The sequence below is a fragment of the Stenella coeruleoalba genome (genome assembly GCF_951394435.1).
Source record: "Stenella coeruleoalba genome assembly, chromosome: 7".
NCBI classification, from domain to species: domain Eukaryota; kingdom Metazoa; phylum Chordata; class Mammalia; order Artiodactyla; family Delphinidae; genus Stenella; species Stenella coeruleoalba.
Window position 1 is genome coordinate 79,220,962 of NC_137153.1, and position 15,959 is coordinate 79,236,920.

The following is a 15,959-nucleotide window of genomic DNA, read 5'->3' on the forward strand; positions in this document are numbered from 1 at the left end:
CATGATTTGTGCCCCTGCATGCATATATCATTTCATTGAGCACATGATTATGAAGTCAAGTTGACGGAACAGGGTTTCACTGCAATAGGAGATGTGGACACGGGTATGGAGTTAATGTACTCCAGCTTTCAGCACACTGGCCCTGCTTTATTGACATTTGATCCACACTAATAATGTTGGCATGTGTCTCTTTTCTTCACTGTTGGCACAGCACAGACGTTCAGACAGGGCACTGGACTTTTTAGTTGATAAACGAAGACCACACAATTAGAATCTCTTTAGCGCTGTCCAGTGATTTGACACTTGGTTGGAGCGAGTATGTTCTTTGCAACACAAATCTCGTCTACTACCTACATTACCTTTTGTTATATGCAGATGATGCAGGGTTTTTAAATAGTACAATACGAAAAATAGCGAATAGTTTTAAGTACTGAATCAGAGTAAAAATAAAAGGGTGGGGATTAGAAAAGTCAATGCCCAGCTAGTTGAAACAACAATAACAATCAGTGTCTATTTCTCTCCCCGTCAACTCTTTTAGCAAAATGCAGTGATCGTGTTTGGCTGCATTTTAATTCCTCTCCTCAACTTTTATGTCCACATGAAACTAATGAGCATTCCAGCTCTGCATAAAGTGAAGAGGCCGGGCTGGGAACCACTCAGCCAGATAGACAAAGCCTGTTTACATTCGGGCTTTGAAACACTTATTTGAATGGTGATTATGGATAGTTCTTCTGGGTACCTAGTTTATATTTAATTTTCGTTCCAAATGTGATTTTAAAATGATTGATAGCAATGGAATGATTTTCAAAGGTGGAGAGGAAAGGGTGTAAGGGAAGAAACATAGGGTCTGCTAATCCAGCACTCAAATAAATAACTGACCCATGAGTAATTAAAAGTTGGCTGAGGTTGTGGAAACAAGACTGCCCCTCATGTGATGGCAGCCTCAAGTCTCCTTTGTAGTTTTTGGACGTGAGGCCGTGAGCCAAATGTTCTGTCTAAACTGTTTGGGAATTGCTTTTCAGTTTGACACTCTTGGAAAGGTATTACGTGACAAGCTGTCGCTTCAGTGCCCTCAAGTGGCACAACAGCCTCAACGAATTGGAACTGAAATTAGAACTGTTGGGCTAAGAAGTGGTTCTAGACCAATTTTCTGCCTCCATCCATTTCCATGTCACAATATTCACTTCAGTAACATCTCTCTGGCAGGAAGTACCATTTGAAAAGTTTCCTCCTTTCCTACCTCTGTGTCTCGTTTTCACCCAACACACGCTTTCTGGGTTTTACATGAAGGACCCAGTAGGTAAGTCAATTGTGTTTATAATGACCCAACAATTTCTTCCTGGCCAAGTCCAGTTTCAGGCCACAAACTTGTGAAACAAGCCCTATTGTGGTAGTGCGTGGATTGTAAGATCTCCTGGATGTATGTACCATCCATAATCTATCGAAGATCATTTTCAGTGGGAAGACATTCATGTAAGGAGCCACTGTTTCCATCCCCGTTATCATGAGGGAAAGCTGCCAGATCTAATATGGTCCTCGTTGAAATGCCGCACCCTTTGGTTCAGAAGTAACCTGTATACAGGTTATACAGGTTATACAGGTTAGTATACAGGTATACAGGTTAGTAACCTGTATACAGGTTACTGTATACAGGTATACAGGTATATAGTATACAGGTATACAGGTATACAGTATACAGGTGTACAGGAACCTGTATACAGGTATACAGGTTAGTATACAGGTATACAGGTTAGTAACCTGTATACAGGTTATACAGGTTAGTATACAGATATTCTAAAAAAAGAAAAAGGCCTTCCTGTCCATATAAGGTTTGAAAATCACTGCCTCCCATTAACCCCATATGGAGATTAACAAAACATATTTGAATATTCCAAAGATCTGCAGTGTTCTCCAGTAAGGAGATCTGTTCAACTTTGACTCAGCCTTTTCTCAATTTTCTGACCATGGGACACTTGGAGAATGTTGCTAAATACTTTTTATTTTTCTTCTTTCAAGACCTCAGGAGTATGCAACAGGTGATTTTCCTGTTTATTGCTTTTCTCCAGGGAAAGCTGCCGAGTGTCAGCCATTTACCTAACACAGTCCCTAGTTACGTCCCCTAACCCTCCAGCTTCAGAATCCAGCTGGCATTTTAGAGGGAGCCTCAAACACATTGATAGAACACTTTAAAAAATCAGAATTGTAATGTATTAAGTTATAATGAGATTAGACTGGTTATTTTTGTTTTTAGAAGGCTGCATTTTCTCCCAATGGGAAGATGCCCATGGAAGTTCAAATGATAACCACCAGTTTCCTTGGTGAACAGGAAAGTAAAGCAAGGAGAGGTGATTGTATGTCTTAAATAGCTGTCAACATCCACTTGTCATGACCTTTGTATTTGTCTGCACTGAAGGACAGATATGTCCCAGTAACTGGACGCGGTTGCTCCTAAGACAATGCTAGAGATGCTTTTCCCTCTCTGTTTGCCCCAAGAAAAATAATAGATGTATATAATTTTAAGTACTTAAAATTTTTTTTTTCTCTTGCCCCATCTTTCATTTTCTACTTTCTGGGTCCCATCTCTATAGAAATCTTTTGGATATTTCTTCAGATAGTCAAATCTCCGTCACATGCCTATGTAAATAACATGCCTGTTTCTTCATATGCTAGCCTTATACATATCTATTTTATACATATCTATTGACATCTCTTGATTCTTGATTCGGATTCTCTTTATTTTTCTTTATATTTTGTATCCCTCAGGATTACTTCACAGAAAACAGAAGTAATTCCAGTGATTTCAAGCAGGAAGAGATTTCATATAGGGGATTAGGAACTTAGAAAATTATTAGAAGGGCTGGAAGGGCAGAATTTAGGCTGCAGTTCCAGGCATGACTCCCTGAACTGGATAAGATGAATGGGCATGGTTTTTCATTGAGGAGTAATTTACATACAATTCACTTTTTAATGTGAATAATAAGTTTTGACAAATATATATAGTTGCATAACCAGCCATTATTTTCAAGGTATAAAACAGTTCCTTCATTCCCAAAACTTCCACCATGCCCCTGCCTCCTACCTCCTAGCCCCTGACAGCCACTAATCTGTTTCTGTTTAAGTAGTATTTTCTAGAATGTCATATAAATTGAATCAGATAGTGCATGATCTGTTGTGTCTGACTTTTTCCACTTAGCTTAATGCCTTCAAAATTCATTCATGTTGTTGCAGTTATTAGCAGTTCAACAGTTTTTATTACTAGGTAGTATTTCATTCTGTGAATATACCATAATTTGTTTACCCATTCACCAGTCGATGGGCATCTGAATTGCTAACAGTTTTTGATGGTTATGAATAAAGCTGCTGTGAGCCTTCATGTGGAGTTCTTTGTGTGGACGTATGTCTTCACTTCTCTTGGGTAAATGTCTGGCGGGGCGGGGGGGTATTGTTTCGTCATATGGTAAGAATTGTCAAACTGTTGCTCAGAGCAGCTGCACCATTTTGCGTTTCCATCAGCAGTGTAAGAGAGCTTCAGTTGCTCCACATCAACTCTTGGTACTACCAGGCTTGTGAGTAGCGTCTTAGCCTAGGTTCCCTGATACCCACATCATTATCCCTCCCAGATTTGTTACTGTACAGCCAGCCCCATGCCTGTTTCCCTCCGGTAGAACAATGATATGCATATATTTGGATCTACTAATCGGTGATGCCCAGGATGAAGACAACCTCCAGTGTTGAGCTGAACATGCTGATAGATACAGAGAGATCACTCATCATGGTCTTGACGTGACACTCACTAGATTTTAAATAACATACAAAAACAGTGTTTTATGGTTCTCTCTCAGGCTTTTTGATCATTCCATGGAAGGATTTAAAAATTGGGAGTTCATGACCATTCATTGCTGGGGAGAACGAGCTGCTGGTGACTGGATCCTGGAAGTTTATGACACTCCCTCTCAGCTGAGGAACTTCAAGACTCCAGGTAGGAACTCCCTTTCTATAATTTGATTTATTGCACAGAAAAATGATGGAGTATGTTCTGGCCAAGGAATGTGTTTCACATTCATATATCAATTTTATCCTTTATCATATGATCCTGTGCTTTGAGTTGTCTTCCTGTACTCCAATTCTCAAGATCGCCATTAGAAAAGTAGTAATTTAAGGATACGAATTCAAGAATAAGTATTTAGATATAAGTACAAGATGAAACATGACAGCTATTCATTGATATTTCAGAATATATGGTCCATATCTCTAACCAGCTTCCCTTACTTTCTTTGTCAATAAACAAGCCAGCCTTGTCCACCTACAATGGGTAAATTGCATGGTCATAAGAGGAGACAAGTTCCCTTGACTATCTTTTTTCTGCATTTACTTTAAATTTAATTTTCAGTGCAGACAAGACATTGAGCCTGGCCTATGCCAGCTAAACTGGTTACCACTAAAGAGAATGCATGATAGCATTCTGCCCTTTGTGAGCCCAGGAGCTAAGTAAAGAGAAAACTGTCCTGATACGTAAAACATGGAAATGAATGATGTTAATAGAGTTCTTTTCAGGTGGTCTGACTCTGTTGCCGCACATGGCCTATTTCCCTCTTCTTGCTAACGTATGAACCTTGTTTGTAACATAAAATAAGGAAAAGTACAAATGCAGCATGAGATGGGAGATGGAACAGTATTTTTGCAGCAGCCTGTGTTGCCTGTGATGGAGCCCTAAGTAGTACTTGGCGCGGTAACAAGTGATCTGTTTGATAACTACCCCAGCCTCCCACCCAGCTGTGGACCCATCTTCCATCGTCTAATAAGTTTATGCTTCTCAATGCTCTGTCCAGTCCATCTGCAGAAGAACCAGGCTTGAGGGCAGTTTTAGGACTGACATCTAATTCTAAGTCCTCTCTTCATCACAGGATAATTTAACCCAACATTCTGTAAATAACTGTAAGGGTGTGATTCATTCGGATACTGTGGGTTGCATCGGGCCAAAGAAGCAAACAGCAGAACGCAGGCGTGAACCGTACATTTGCCGCTCTTTTGCCCACCAGTCAGGGAAAGTTACTCATTCTGAGAGATCCATTTTCTGCACACAGTTTAGCCATCTCTTTTCCCTTATTCCGTGAGGTGGTTCATCTGTGTTGCCACAGTGGTCCCATAGTCAGGGAAATCAAAACCAGCATGGTGGCAAGGTCCCAATAAATCAGGATAAAAGTTGTGTGAAAGAGTATCTGGGTCCAGCTCACTTCCAGCGTGCACCGTGGATGTAATGGTTGCCAAGGTTTTATTCAGAAATCAGATATTTGTCAATAAGGCAGAGTTGATAGAAAACATTCAAATAAACTAGACCCTGGTTTCTAGACAACCTTCACTTGTTCCTAATCTAGTTAGTTCCCAGGACCTTCCTCTCTCCTTCCCTCTTCTTTTCAGGCCAGGCTTACTGCTCATGCTATGGAGATGTGCTGTGTCATGGCGCTCAGGGGCAATGGCAGGCGTGGTGACTGGACTGGGCTGCCCTGACCAAAGGGCAGCTCCCAGGAGATCCATCAGCCATGTGTCACTACAGGGCTGTTATATCTCAAGAGATCCCAGAGAAGTAAACACTGTCCAAACGTGGCAGTTGTGTACCAACAGGGGTGCAGCCTAGGGTACAGACATAAGGGGTGCATTATCTGTTGATAATTTAGGACAGTTATAAAAGTGACTCTTTGATAAAATGCTCCTCCCCACAAGCATAGACTGCCCCTAGGGGCATAACTAATGGTAGACCTGGGGTTGGTGTTCAAGCACGAGAGGCCAACATAAATCTCTCTGCCCTCAAGGAGTTCAGGGTCTATCCAGAGTTTACTGTGATTATCCGTGTTAAAAGCTCTCTGCAGTATTCCAGATCATGTAGAGTTGTCCATTTCATATCACTGGCTTCTCCTTATACTGTTTAAATGTTTGCGTTTAACCCCAGTCACCTCCAGTCATCTTAAGAGATGTTCTTTTGTGTCAGAAGAGAGATACCCTAATGCTATACAGCCTGGGGTCAGGAGGCTTTAATAGAAACACATGGTCTCCGGGTATCCTTTCTTCAACCAACCTTTCAGTTCGGAATTAGACACAACTTTGAAAAGGGACTTTTACTTTTCTCTGTGTGTTTGTGTGTTTCTATCATTGTTCCTATGGTGTACAGTCCTCTAATTAAATGAGGGGTTTCTTTAGTAAGCTACTCGAAATTCAGTTGGAGACATAGAATCTTCTAGCCCAATTAAATGGTAGAATCATTCCCAAGTATGGAGGTTCCTGGCTCTAAACTGAGTTTATATTTGTATATTATTTCTTCCCATTTGCTTATTATTAAAACACATACTAAGGATTTTTGGAGGCATTTTTGTTGTTGTTTTTGTTTCATTGCATATTAAATCTATCTTGGGTTCTCTATCTTGGGCAGATTGCATCTAAGTGTTAGCAAGTAGAATGGATTTTATCTCATTCTGCATTTACACTGCTATTTTTCACAAGATGTTGCAGTATCTATTGCAAAGTCTGCTATAGAATTTAGCAAATGGAAAAGTGATAGGGGAGGGAAAAAGTGACGGCCCAAATATGGCAGCGTTTGATGTGAATTGTGGCAGAGATCCTAAGGAAATAAAATTACATAATAAGTGAAAAATAAAGAGAGAAACTGCCCAGCGGGCTTATGATGTACTTCAGAAATGGCACCAAGGGAAATAATCAGTTATGAGTCAACACTCTTTAAACATTTACAAGGGTAAACTTTTAGATAAAATCATCTTAAGTTAAATGGACCAGGTTTTAGAGTAACTGACATAGTGTCCTTGTATTATGTGTTCCATGTGTGCACTTGAGAGATGCCATATGGAAAATAGGTTCCCTTTTGCATTGCTACCTAACGGCAGTCAGATTGGTCATTAATTTCAGGTAGTCATTCATTTCTTGACACTACTTGAAATTTTGAGACTGAACAACACCCTAATTATGAATAGGATAGCCATTAACAAGTGAGTCCAAAGAAAACCTGGCAGAGGTCAAGCCAAATATAAACCAGTGTGCTGGCCCAATGCAGATGTCAGAAAACAATGAATGTGGCCCAGAATATGTTCATTTTTAAACTTCAAGTTTCTAAACTCCTAGAAATGGCAAGGAAGACAGAATTATATAATAGTTTAAGAATGCAAGATTTGGATACATAATTTTTTTTAATTGAAGGATAATTGAAATATTAGTTTCAGGTGTACAACTGTATGATTTGATATTTGTATATATTGTGAAATGATCACCACAGGAAGTCTAGTTAACATCCATCACCTCACATAGTTACAAAATTTTTTTTCTTGTGATGAGAATTTTTAAGATACACTGTTTTAACAACTTTGAAATATACAGTACACTACTATTAACTATACTCACCATGCTGTACATTACATCCTCAGGACTTATATGTTTTTTAACTGGAACTTTGTATCTTTTGACCCCCTTCACCTATTTCACCCACCCCTACCTACCCCCTGCCTTTGGCAACCACCAGTCTGTTCTGTGTATCTATGATTTCTGTCTTTTACTTTTTGTATTTTATTTTTTTAAGACTTCACATGTAAGTGAGATCATACAGTATTTGTCTTTTTCTGTCTGACTTCAACTTAGGAAGGTCCATCCATGTTTTCACACAAGGCAAGATTCCCTTTTTGTGGCCCAGTAATAGTGTGTGTGTGTGTGTGTGTGTACATGTACATATGTGTACACATGTACACATATATTTTCTTTACCCATTCATCCGTCAGTCGACATCTGGCTTGCTTCCTTGTTTTGGCTATTGTAAATAATGCTACAGTGAACATGTGGGTACATGTAACTTTAAGAGTTAGTGTTTTTCTTTTGTTTTTCAGATAGATACCCAGAAGTGGAATTGCTGGATCATATGGTAGTTCTATTTTTAATTTTTTGAGGAACCTCCCTACTGTTTTCTATAGTGGCTGCACCAATTTACATTCCCCCCAACAGTGCACAAGGGTTCCCTTTTCTCCACATCCTCACCAATATTTGTTTTTTTGATAATAGTCATTCTAACAGGTGTAAGGTAATAGCTCATTGTGGTTTTGATTTGCATTTCCCTGATGATTAGTGATGCTGAGTGCCCTTTCATGTTGGCCATCTGTATGTAGTCATTTGAAAAATGTTTATTTAGATCCTCTGCCCATGTTTTAATCAGATTATTTTTCTGCTATTGAGTTGTATGAGATCTTTACATATTTTGGATATTAACCCCTTACCAGATATATGATTTGCAAATACTTTCCATAGGTTACCTTTTCATTTAGTTGATGGTTTCCTTTGCTGTGCAGAAGCTCTATAGTTTGATGTAGTCCCACTTATTTATTTTTGCATTTGTTCCCTTTGCTTTTGTTGTCAAATACAAAAAATCATTCCCAAGATCAGTGTCGAGGAGTTTACCACCTAGGTTTTCTTCTAGAGGTTTTATGGTTTCGGGTCTTACATTCAAATCTTTAAGCCATTATGAGTTAGTTTTTTGTGTATGGTGTTAGATAGTGGTCCAGTTTTTCTAACACCATTTATTGAAGACTGCCTTTTCCCCATTGTATATTCTTGGCTCCTTTGTCATAAATCAATTGACCCTATATGTGTGGGTTTATTTCTGGGTTTGCTATTCTGTTTCATTCATTTATGTGTCTGTTTTTATGTCAATACCATACTGTTTCGATTATTATAGCTGTGTAGTATAGTTTGAAATCATAGCACGTGATACCTCCAGATTTGTTCTTCTTCCTCAAGATTGCTTTGGCTATTTGGCGTGTTTTGTGGGTCCATAAAAATTTTAGGCTTGTTTGTTCTATTTCTGTGAAAAATGCCTTTGGAATTTTCCTAGGGATTACATTGAATCTGTAGATTGCTTTGGGTAGTATGGACACCTTTACAATATTCTAATTTATGAGCATGGAATATCTTTCCATTTATTTGTGTCTTCAATTTATTTCATCAATTTCTTATAGTTTTCAGTGTACAGATCTCTCACTTTCTTGGTTAAATTTATTCCTAGGTATTTTATTCTTTTGATGCAGTTGTAAATAGGATTGCTTTCTTAATTTCTCTGATAGTTCATCATTAATGTAAAGCAATGCAACAGATTTTTGTATACTGATTTTGTATCTTGAAACTTTTCTGAATTTGTTGCTTAGTTCTAAGTTTTTTGGTGCAGTCTATATATAATAGTAACAGTTTTACCTCTTCCTTTCCAACTTGGATGCCTTTTCTTTTTCCTGCCTACATCCTTGTTCCTGATTTATTATGTTGATATATGTTCCCTCTATAACCACTTTGTTGAGAGTCTTTATCATAAATGGACGTTGGATTTTGTCAATGCTTTTTTGCATCTATTGAGATAATTATATGAGTTTTATCCTTCATTTTGCTACTGTGTCAAATCATATTGATTTACATATGTTGAAACATCCTTTCATCCCTGGAATAAATCCCATTTGATCATGATGTATGATCCTTTTAATGTATTGTTGTATTCAGTTTGTTAACATTTTGTCGAGGATTTTTGCATCTATGTTTATCAGGGATTTTCTTTTCTTGTGGAAACCTTGTCTGGATTTGGTATCAGGGTAATACTGGCCTCATAAAATGAGTTTGGAAGTATTCCTTCCTATTCTTTTTTTGGAAGAGCTTGAGAAGGATTGGTATTAATTCTTCTTTAACTGTTTGGTAGAATTCACCAGTGAAGGTGTCTAATCCTGGACATTCCTTTGTTGGGAAGTTTTTGATTATTGATCCTTACAATAATTGGTCTGTTCAGATCTTCAATTTCTTCATGATTCAGTCTTGGTAGAGTGTATGCTTCTAGGAATTTATCCGTTTCTTATAGGTCCTCCAATTTGTTGGGTATAATTGCTGATAGTAGCCTTTTATGATCCTTTGTAATTCTATGGTATCAGTTAAAATGTCTCCTCTTTCATTTCTGATTTTGAGTCTTCTCTCTCTTCTTCTTGGTGAGGCTACCTAAAGGTTTGTCAATTTTGTTCAGAGTCCTAGGGGACCCATGAGCCTAAGCCACACTGGCCACCAGAGCCAGCAACCTAGAGGTGTCCCCTAGGTGCCAGCTGAGAGTACAAGCTCCTTTCTTGTTCATACCAGCAAGCTGGAGCAGGCCAAGGGAGAACCAGATGGCTCCGGTGAGCCTCCATGTTTGGACAGTATTCAGTAGGCCCTTTTCTATATGTTAAATTAGATGCCTGACCCTCGGCCAGTGCTTTAAGATAAGCAAATAAGCCTTTTTCATGGAAAGTCTGGGTGCTTTTCAGTCGACTGCCTCTGCACAGCACCCTGGAGTGAGAGTCCACGCAGGTGAGCTCTTTAAGAACTGCTCCGTTCACTACGGTCTTATGGGTCTTGTGGACCCAAGGCCCTTTGGGTTTCAAAGCTACATGGTTTGGGGGCTCATCTCTCAGGTGTAGGTCTTAAAAGTTTTGGTACCCAATGCGGTGCTCAAACCTTTCACTCCTCGAGGAGAAGCTGGGGGTTTTTGAGTCCCCTCTCGACTGTGGGTTGTAGCGCTGGGGGGTGGGGTTTATGGTAAGATGCATCTAAGCCTCTCCTACCCATTTTGACCTGGGGTTTTCTTGTTTGCCTGATGCGTAGGAGCCACTCAGTTAGTTTGGGGGTTTTTTTCCAGAGGAAATTGTTCCATATGTGGCTACAGGTTCAGCAAGTTTATGGAAAGCAGTGAATTCAGGATCTTCCTATATTACCATCTTAAATCAGAACCCCCAGATAGATTTTGATATCAGTCTGTCCTCTTACTGCCCTTGGGAAAGTTACCAACCTCTGTGCCTCAGTTTCCTCATCTACATATTGGGAATACAAGTACCTATTTCCCAGTTGTTGAGACCACTGAATGGAGTAAAACTTACTTAGCGTATAGTAAGCACTTATAGAAAACAAGCATCAATTTGATGGTGATTATAGTTGCTGATAGATGAATTAGCAGACACCTGAAATTCATCCCTCTCTGGGCTGTGACAGAGCCCAACCCTAACCTTGCCTGGATTCGCTGTATTAGGCCAAGGTGAGGAGGAGATCTAAGGTGGGGGGAGGGGTAGCCTACCTTCCTGCCAGCATATTTCCACGTTTTTAATGGTTTTGTCTTAATAACTTTTATTTAAGATTCATATAAAAAAAAGAACCAAATTAAGCTTAATGGCCAGGAGACAGTTGTTTTCTGTTCGTTTACTTTTTGCATTAAAGACTTTAGTTTTATAAAGCTAAGAAATAAATTTATAAATAAGGATTAACTAAAGCAAATGTTCCTTGAAAGCCTACATCCAAAGGAGGTAAAACACTTCCCTCACATCTCCAAACACCCTTGACCAGAAAATGCTCTATGACAGCACTGCCTAGGAGAACATTCTGCCAGTGGTAGAAATGTTTCCTGTATCTGTGCTGTTCATCGTAGCGGCCACTAGCCACATACGGCTACTGAGTACTTGAAATGTGGTCTGAGGAACTGAAGTTTTAAATTTTAGTTAATTTAAACGGAAACATCCAAATGGATCTAGTGGCTATCATTGGCCAGCACGTGTCTACAGGATAATGTAGTGATGTATTCTTAACATTTCAGGTGGAACAAAGTAGTTGTTTTCATCTTTTTTTGATAAACAAGTCAGATAATGCCAACAGTTTTTTTTAATTTATGTAAGACCTTTATACCTAGAAAAAGAAGGCCTTCTGTGAAATCCTGGGATTCTCTTAAATATCCATAATTTGAAACTCAGCCCTTGATCCAGAAATCTGAGATGTGTTTCTCACACACACACAAAATGCTGATTCAATTAAGGTGTATCCTACGTTTGGTGCTCAGTAAATACATGGTATGTGAATTATTAAATAGTTAACTCTGCAAGCGTTGGAAAATGCGTTTCTAGCCCTGTATCTGATGCAGTGATTCATATGAATCTGTTTCCCACAATTCTCCTACTCTTGCTTTGTCCTCAATGAGAAGGAATTAAAGAAATTATGAAGCTGAAGAGGGAATGTTTGGTCATGATATGCTTTCATTGTTTCCCAAGGTAAATTGAAAGAATGGTCTTTGGTCCTCTATGGCACCTCCGTGCAGCCATACTCACCCACCAATGAGTTTCCTAAAGTGGAACGTGTCCGGTATAGCCGCGTTGAAGACCCCACTGATGACTATGGGACAGAGGATTATGCAGGTGAGCTGGCTTCCAATGGGGAGGCAGGCTAAGGAAAGAAAGCTCATGCCTCATTCCCCCAAAGAGATAAACCTCTACTCATATCCTGAGAGATTTTATTCCATCTTCCTTTCTATCCCTTAGATATTGGTATGTGTACATTCAACTATTCAAATATTCATGTTTTTTTCTTCAAAGCTAAAATCACACTGTATATAGAACATTCATATTCTTTTTTTTCCATTAAAGGTATCATTAAGAGCATATTTCCCTGTTGTCAAGTATCCTTAGAACACATATTTAAAAGGCAGCATAATAGCCCATCCTGTTGTAATATATTTAATCCATAACCTGGGATGTGTAGTTTGCTTAGAGTTTTAGACTATTTTAAATAAGGTTTCAATGAATACCATTATCAGTTTTTGACTATATCTTTGACTATGTCTTTAAAATAGGGTTCTAAGAATTACTGCATCAAAGGGAATCATCAGTTTTAGGGCTTGGATATGATTTGTCGTGTCGCTTTCCAGACAAGATATACCAGTCTGCACTGTGACCACTGTGTGAGTGTTTACTACACTCATTCCTGCCAGCACTGAGTGGAAAGAAAAAAGTAAAAAAGAAAGAAAAGAACATGTTTAAATTTTTATAGCTTTGATTGCTAGTAAATCTAAACATTTTTTCCTTTGTGTTCTCTGAATGAAATATGTCTTTTACTCACTTTTCTATTCAAAGTGGCAGCAATTTTCTTATTTATAAAAACTCTTTGTATGTCATTGACTCCCTCATTGTCTCATATTCGCTGAAAACATTTTCTCTGTTATCACTTGCTTCCGAAAGGTACTTTTTGTTTTGTGTTGTTTTGAGAGAAAAAGAAAATTGGAGAGCAGAGTTTATCATTTCAGATAACATTTGTAATTTCTTTTTTACAGAATGTTTCTTCTTTAAAATCTGCTAAATATTCACATGGATTATTTTTTTGTAATCTTTGATTTTTAATATATATTGTGAAGTGAAGTTCTGTCTTTATTTTCCAAACAGACTAACATCAATAGCTGAGTTGCCTTCCTTTCTTTTATTAGTTTAGGATGTTTCCTTTATAACAGTATGGTAAGTTCTTATACCAGGTCTCTTCTGGTACCATCTTTTCCGATTTACCAATCTAATAATTCTTGATCCAGTAGCACCCACACTGTATTTTAATATCTGTTGAACGTCTACTTGTTGTTCTCATAGCAATTCTTAAATCCCCCTTTAAAAATCTCATTGAAATTTAGTTTGAATTTACATGCAATCTCATGGGAAGAACTGTTTTTACAATATACAGTCTTTCCATCCAAAACATAGACCTTATCCCATTTTACTGAAATCTTTTAATTTTATGTAGTGTTATTCTTGTTAGTGTTATTTCTAAGTATTTTAGGTCTTGTTGCTACTGTAGTGAAAATATTCCATATTTTCTAACTATTATATGCTGGTATCAGGGATATCTGTTGGCTATTGTGTGTTTATCTTACATCTGGCCATTTTGCTTAACTTTATTAATTTGTATGTTTTAGAGTTGATTTTCTGGGGCAGTTAGGTACTGTAGCCATATCATCTGCAAATTATTTTTTCTCTTTCCCAGTGTATTTCTGATTCCTGTCTTGTTGCATTGGCTACCACTTCCAGCAGCATTCAGTCCTTCTGGGATATCATATATAACACTTAATGAACAAAGCTTCTCCTAATGGAGAACTGTTCCTAAATAGCAGTTTAACATACCTTTAGACAGGAACTTTTTTTTTTCTTACAGCTCAGCTCTCTAAGATTCTTTTTCATTAATCACTTTAACAGAGTATTTTAAATAAATACGCATTTGGTTCCTTTTATTCTAAATAGGTGGTATCCCTGTGTCAATAATAAGCTTAGAGAATTCAGACCAATTGAGCTAACCAGAACTAGATTGTGTTCAGTTTTTGTCTTATTTTGCTTTGAGCTTATAACATTACTACTGATGTTATAACCAGCAAACCATTTTGTCTTCTCTGATAGGAGAAAGTATATCTAAAAACATAAATGGAGTATAATAGTAATATATTACTATGTGCCTTATGGTATGTTTCCAATTCAAATTTTGGTAATGTTAAAATTCTGAACAGTTATATATCTTTGTGGTTTTTCTCACTACATCTCCAAAATGTCCACATTGGTGCTTGTGAGAAAACAAAGACAATTATTTCATTATTACCCAGAAACCTAAAATGCTAAATTGCATCTGGGACAGTTTAAGATTATGAAAGAAACAGCACAGCATGTGAACTTGCCATACACAGCTCTTTGGCACATATCAAGAATAAGTGGTTTGGGTTGTTTTAATTGTAGAAATCATCCAGTGAAAATTTAGGGCCACCCATGATTCCTTTGCTTTGGAGCTGTGATTTTCACCTTCATTAAGAAGTCAGCCTCTCTAGAGGCACAGATGGCATGATCATAACCAGATCTCTGTACTGTTTCATCGAATTCCAGGGACTGTGGGACCCACAGCCGGGTGCACTTCAACCCTTACACAGCAGAGACACTCTCTCCTCATGTACCATAGCAGTCAGCTAAAATGTTCCAAGTTGCACTAGCTGTGGAATTTAAAGATCAGTTTTAAGGCTTTTGGGAAAATAGAGATAAACAAACAGTGCTGTCAAATGACTCGTGATTAATCAGAAATATACTTCAAGTCTGCAGCATTTTGAAATAACTCATTTCCATTCAGATCCAAAGGTCATGATTTACTACCCGTAAGTAGGAGACCTGGACTAAGAATAAGAAGCAGGACCTCTGTTGATCCCAACTCTCCTAGCCATATGATACTGGACAAGCCACTGTAACTCTTGGAAAATCGTTTTTATCTGTCAAATGACGGTGTTTGACTACTAGATTTTTCTCTAAGTCATTCCTCCCCACTTCTACCATTTTACGTTTCAATTCAGTAACTGTAGAACATAGTCCTACAATGACTAAAGGAGACCAGGTTTCAACAAAAGTAAGTCCTTTTTATTAAAATAAGTATGGCTTAAGACATTTGGCTCAAGACATTTCTGGTACCCTTGACTTACTTTTTGTGCATTTCATGCACCATGTTTATTGCTAGTTAAAATCATATGAGTTTTCAATGGGAAAGAGCTTCAAGATTATATGAGACCAAATCTCTCAAAATATGGAAAACAAGAAACAAGGGAGTTAGTCAAACAAGCAAAATATCTATAACTAGCCCATGTCATTAGAAAACTTTTCATCAGTCACAAAGTAGCTCCATCTTTCTGGCAGTTTTTTTTTTCCTGCCTGTGCAAAGAATACACAGCAAGAGAGAGATTAGGAACCTTCATCCCAGGTTTGGAATTCTTTAAGCTTGCTTGCATCTTTAAAATGTGTGTGTAGTTTTCTTTTGTTGAGCTGCCCACTGGCCTATGGGTAGGGTGCAATTTTAAATCTATTATCTGTGCCTGAAGTACCTGCTTTGTAATCCAAAATGAGATGCGGCTAAAATTGTGCCAGATGCCATAATGACGTTTCTTGCTGGCTCCAGTATCTCGGCTCCAGTATCTCAGAGGTACTCAGTGGTTTTAATGACCTTGGATGAGAGAGACAATCTGGTCAGGGCATTGAATAACAACCCTTTTTTCCTTTCTGTCAACAGCTTAAATTCTCATTTTTCTATCCGACATTTTTATCATTATGCATATTTAATTGCAATCAGTTTTTTTTCTAGTTGCTGCAATGGCA

At 38.1% G+C, this 15,959-nt stretch overlaps 1 protein-coding gene and 1 long non-coding RNA gene across 9 annotated transcripts in view; one reads left to right on the forward strand and one right to left on the reverse strand.

The window, feature by feature from the left end:
• The window catches only part of PCSK5 (proprotein convertase subtilisin/kexin type 5), a 318,106-nt gene that overhangs the window by 277,429 nt on the left and 24,718 nt on the right, over positions 1-15,959 (forward strand). For all 6 annotated transcript variants that reach the window (XM_079925980.1, XM_079925981.1, XM_079925984.1 and 3 more), the window contains exons 13-14: positions 3,843-3,979; positions 12,081-12,224. In XM_079925980.1, coding sequence (XP_079782106.1) covers positions 3,843-3,979; positions 12,081-12,224 — 281 coding nt within the window. The remainder of the gene's footprint in view (positions 1-3,842; positions 3,980-12,080; positions 12,225-15,959) is intronic.
• Positions 12,236-15,959, reverse strand: part of LOC307188610 — a 94,375-nt gene continuing 90,651 nt past the window's right edge. For all 3 annotated transcript variants that reach the window (XR_013829015.1, XR_013829016.1, XR_013829017.1), the window contains one exon: positions 12,236-15,807. This is a non-coding gene — a long non-coding RNA (uncharacterized lncRNA). The remainder of the gene's footprint in view (positions 15,808-15,959) is intronic.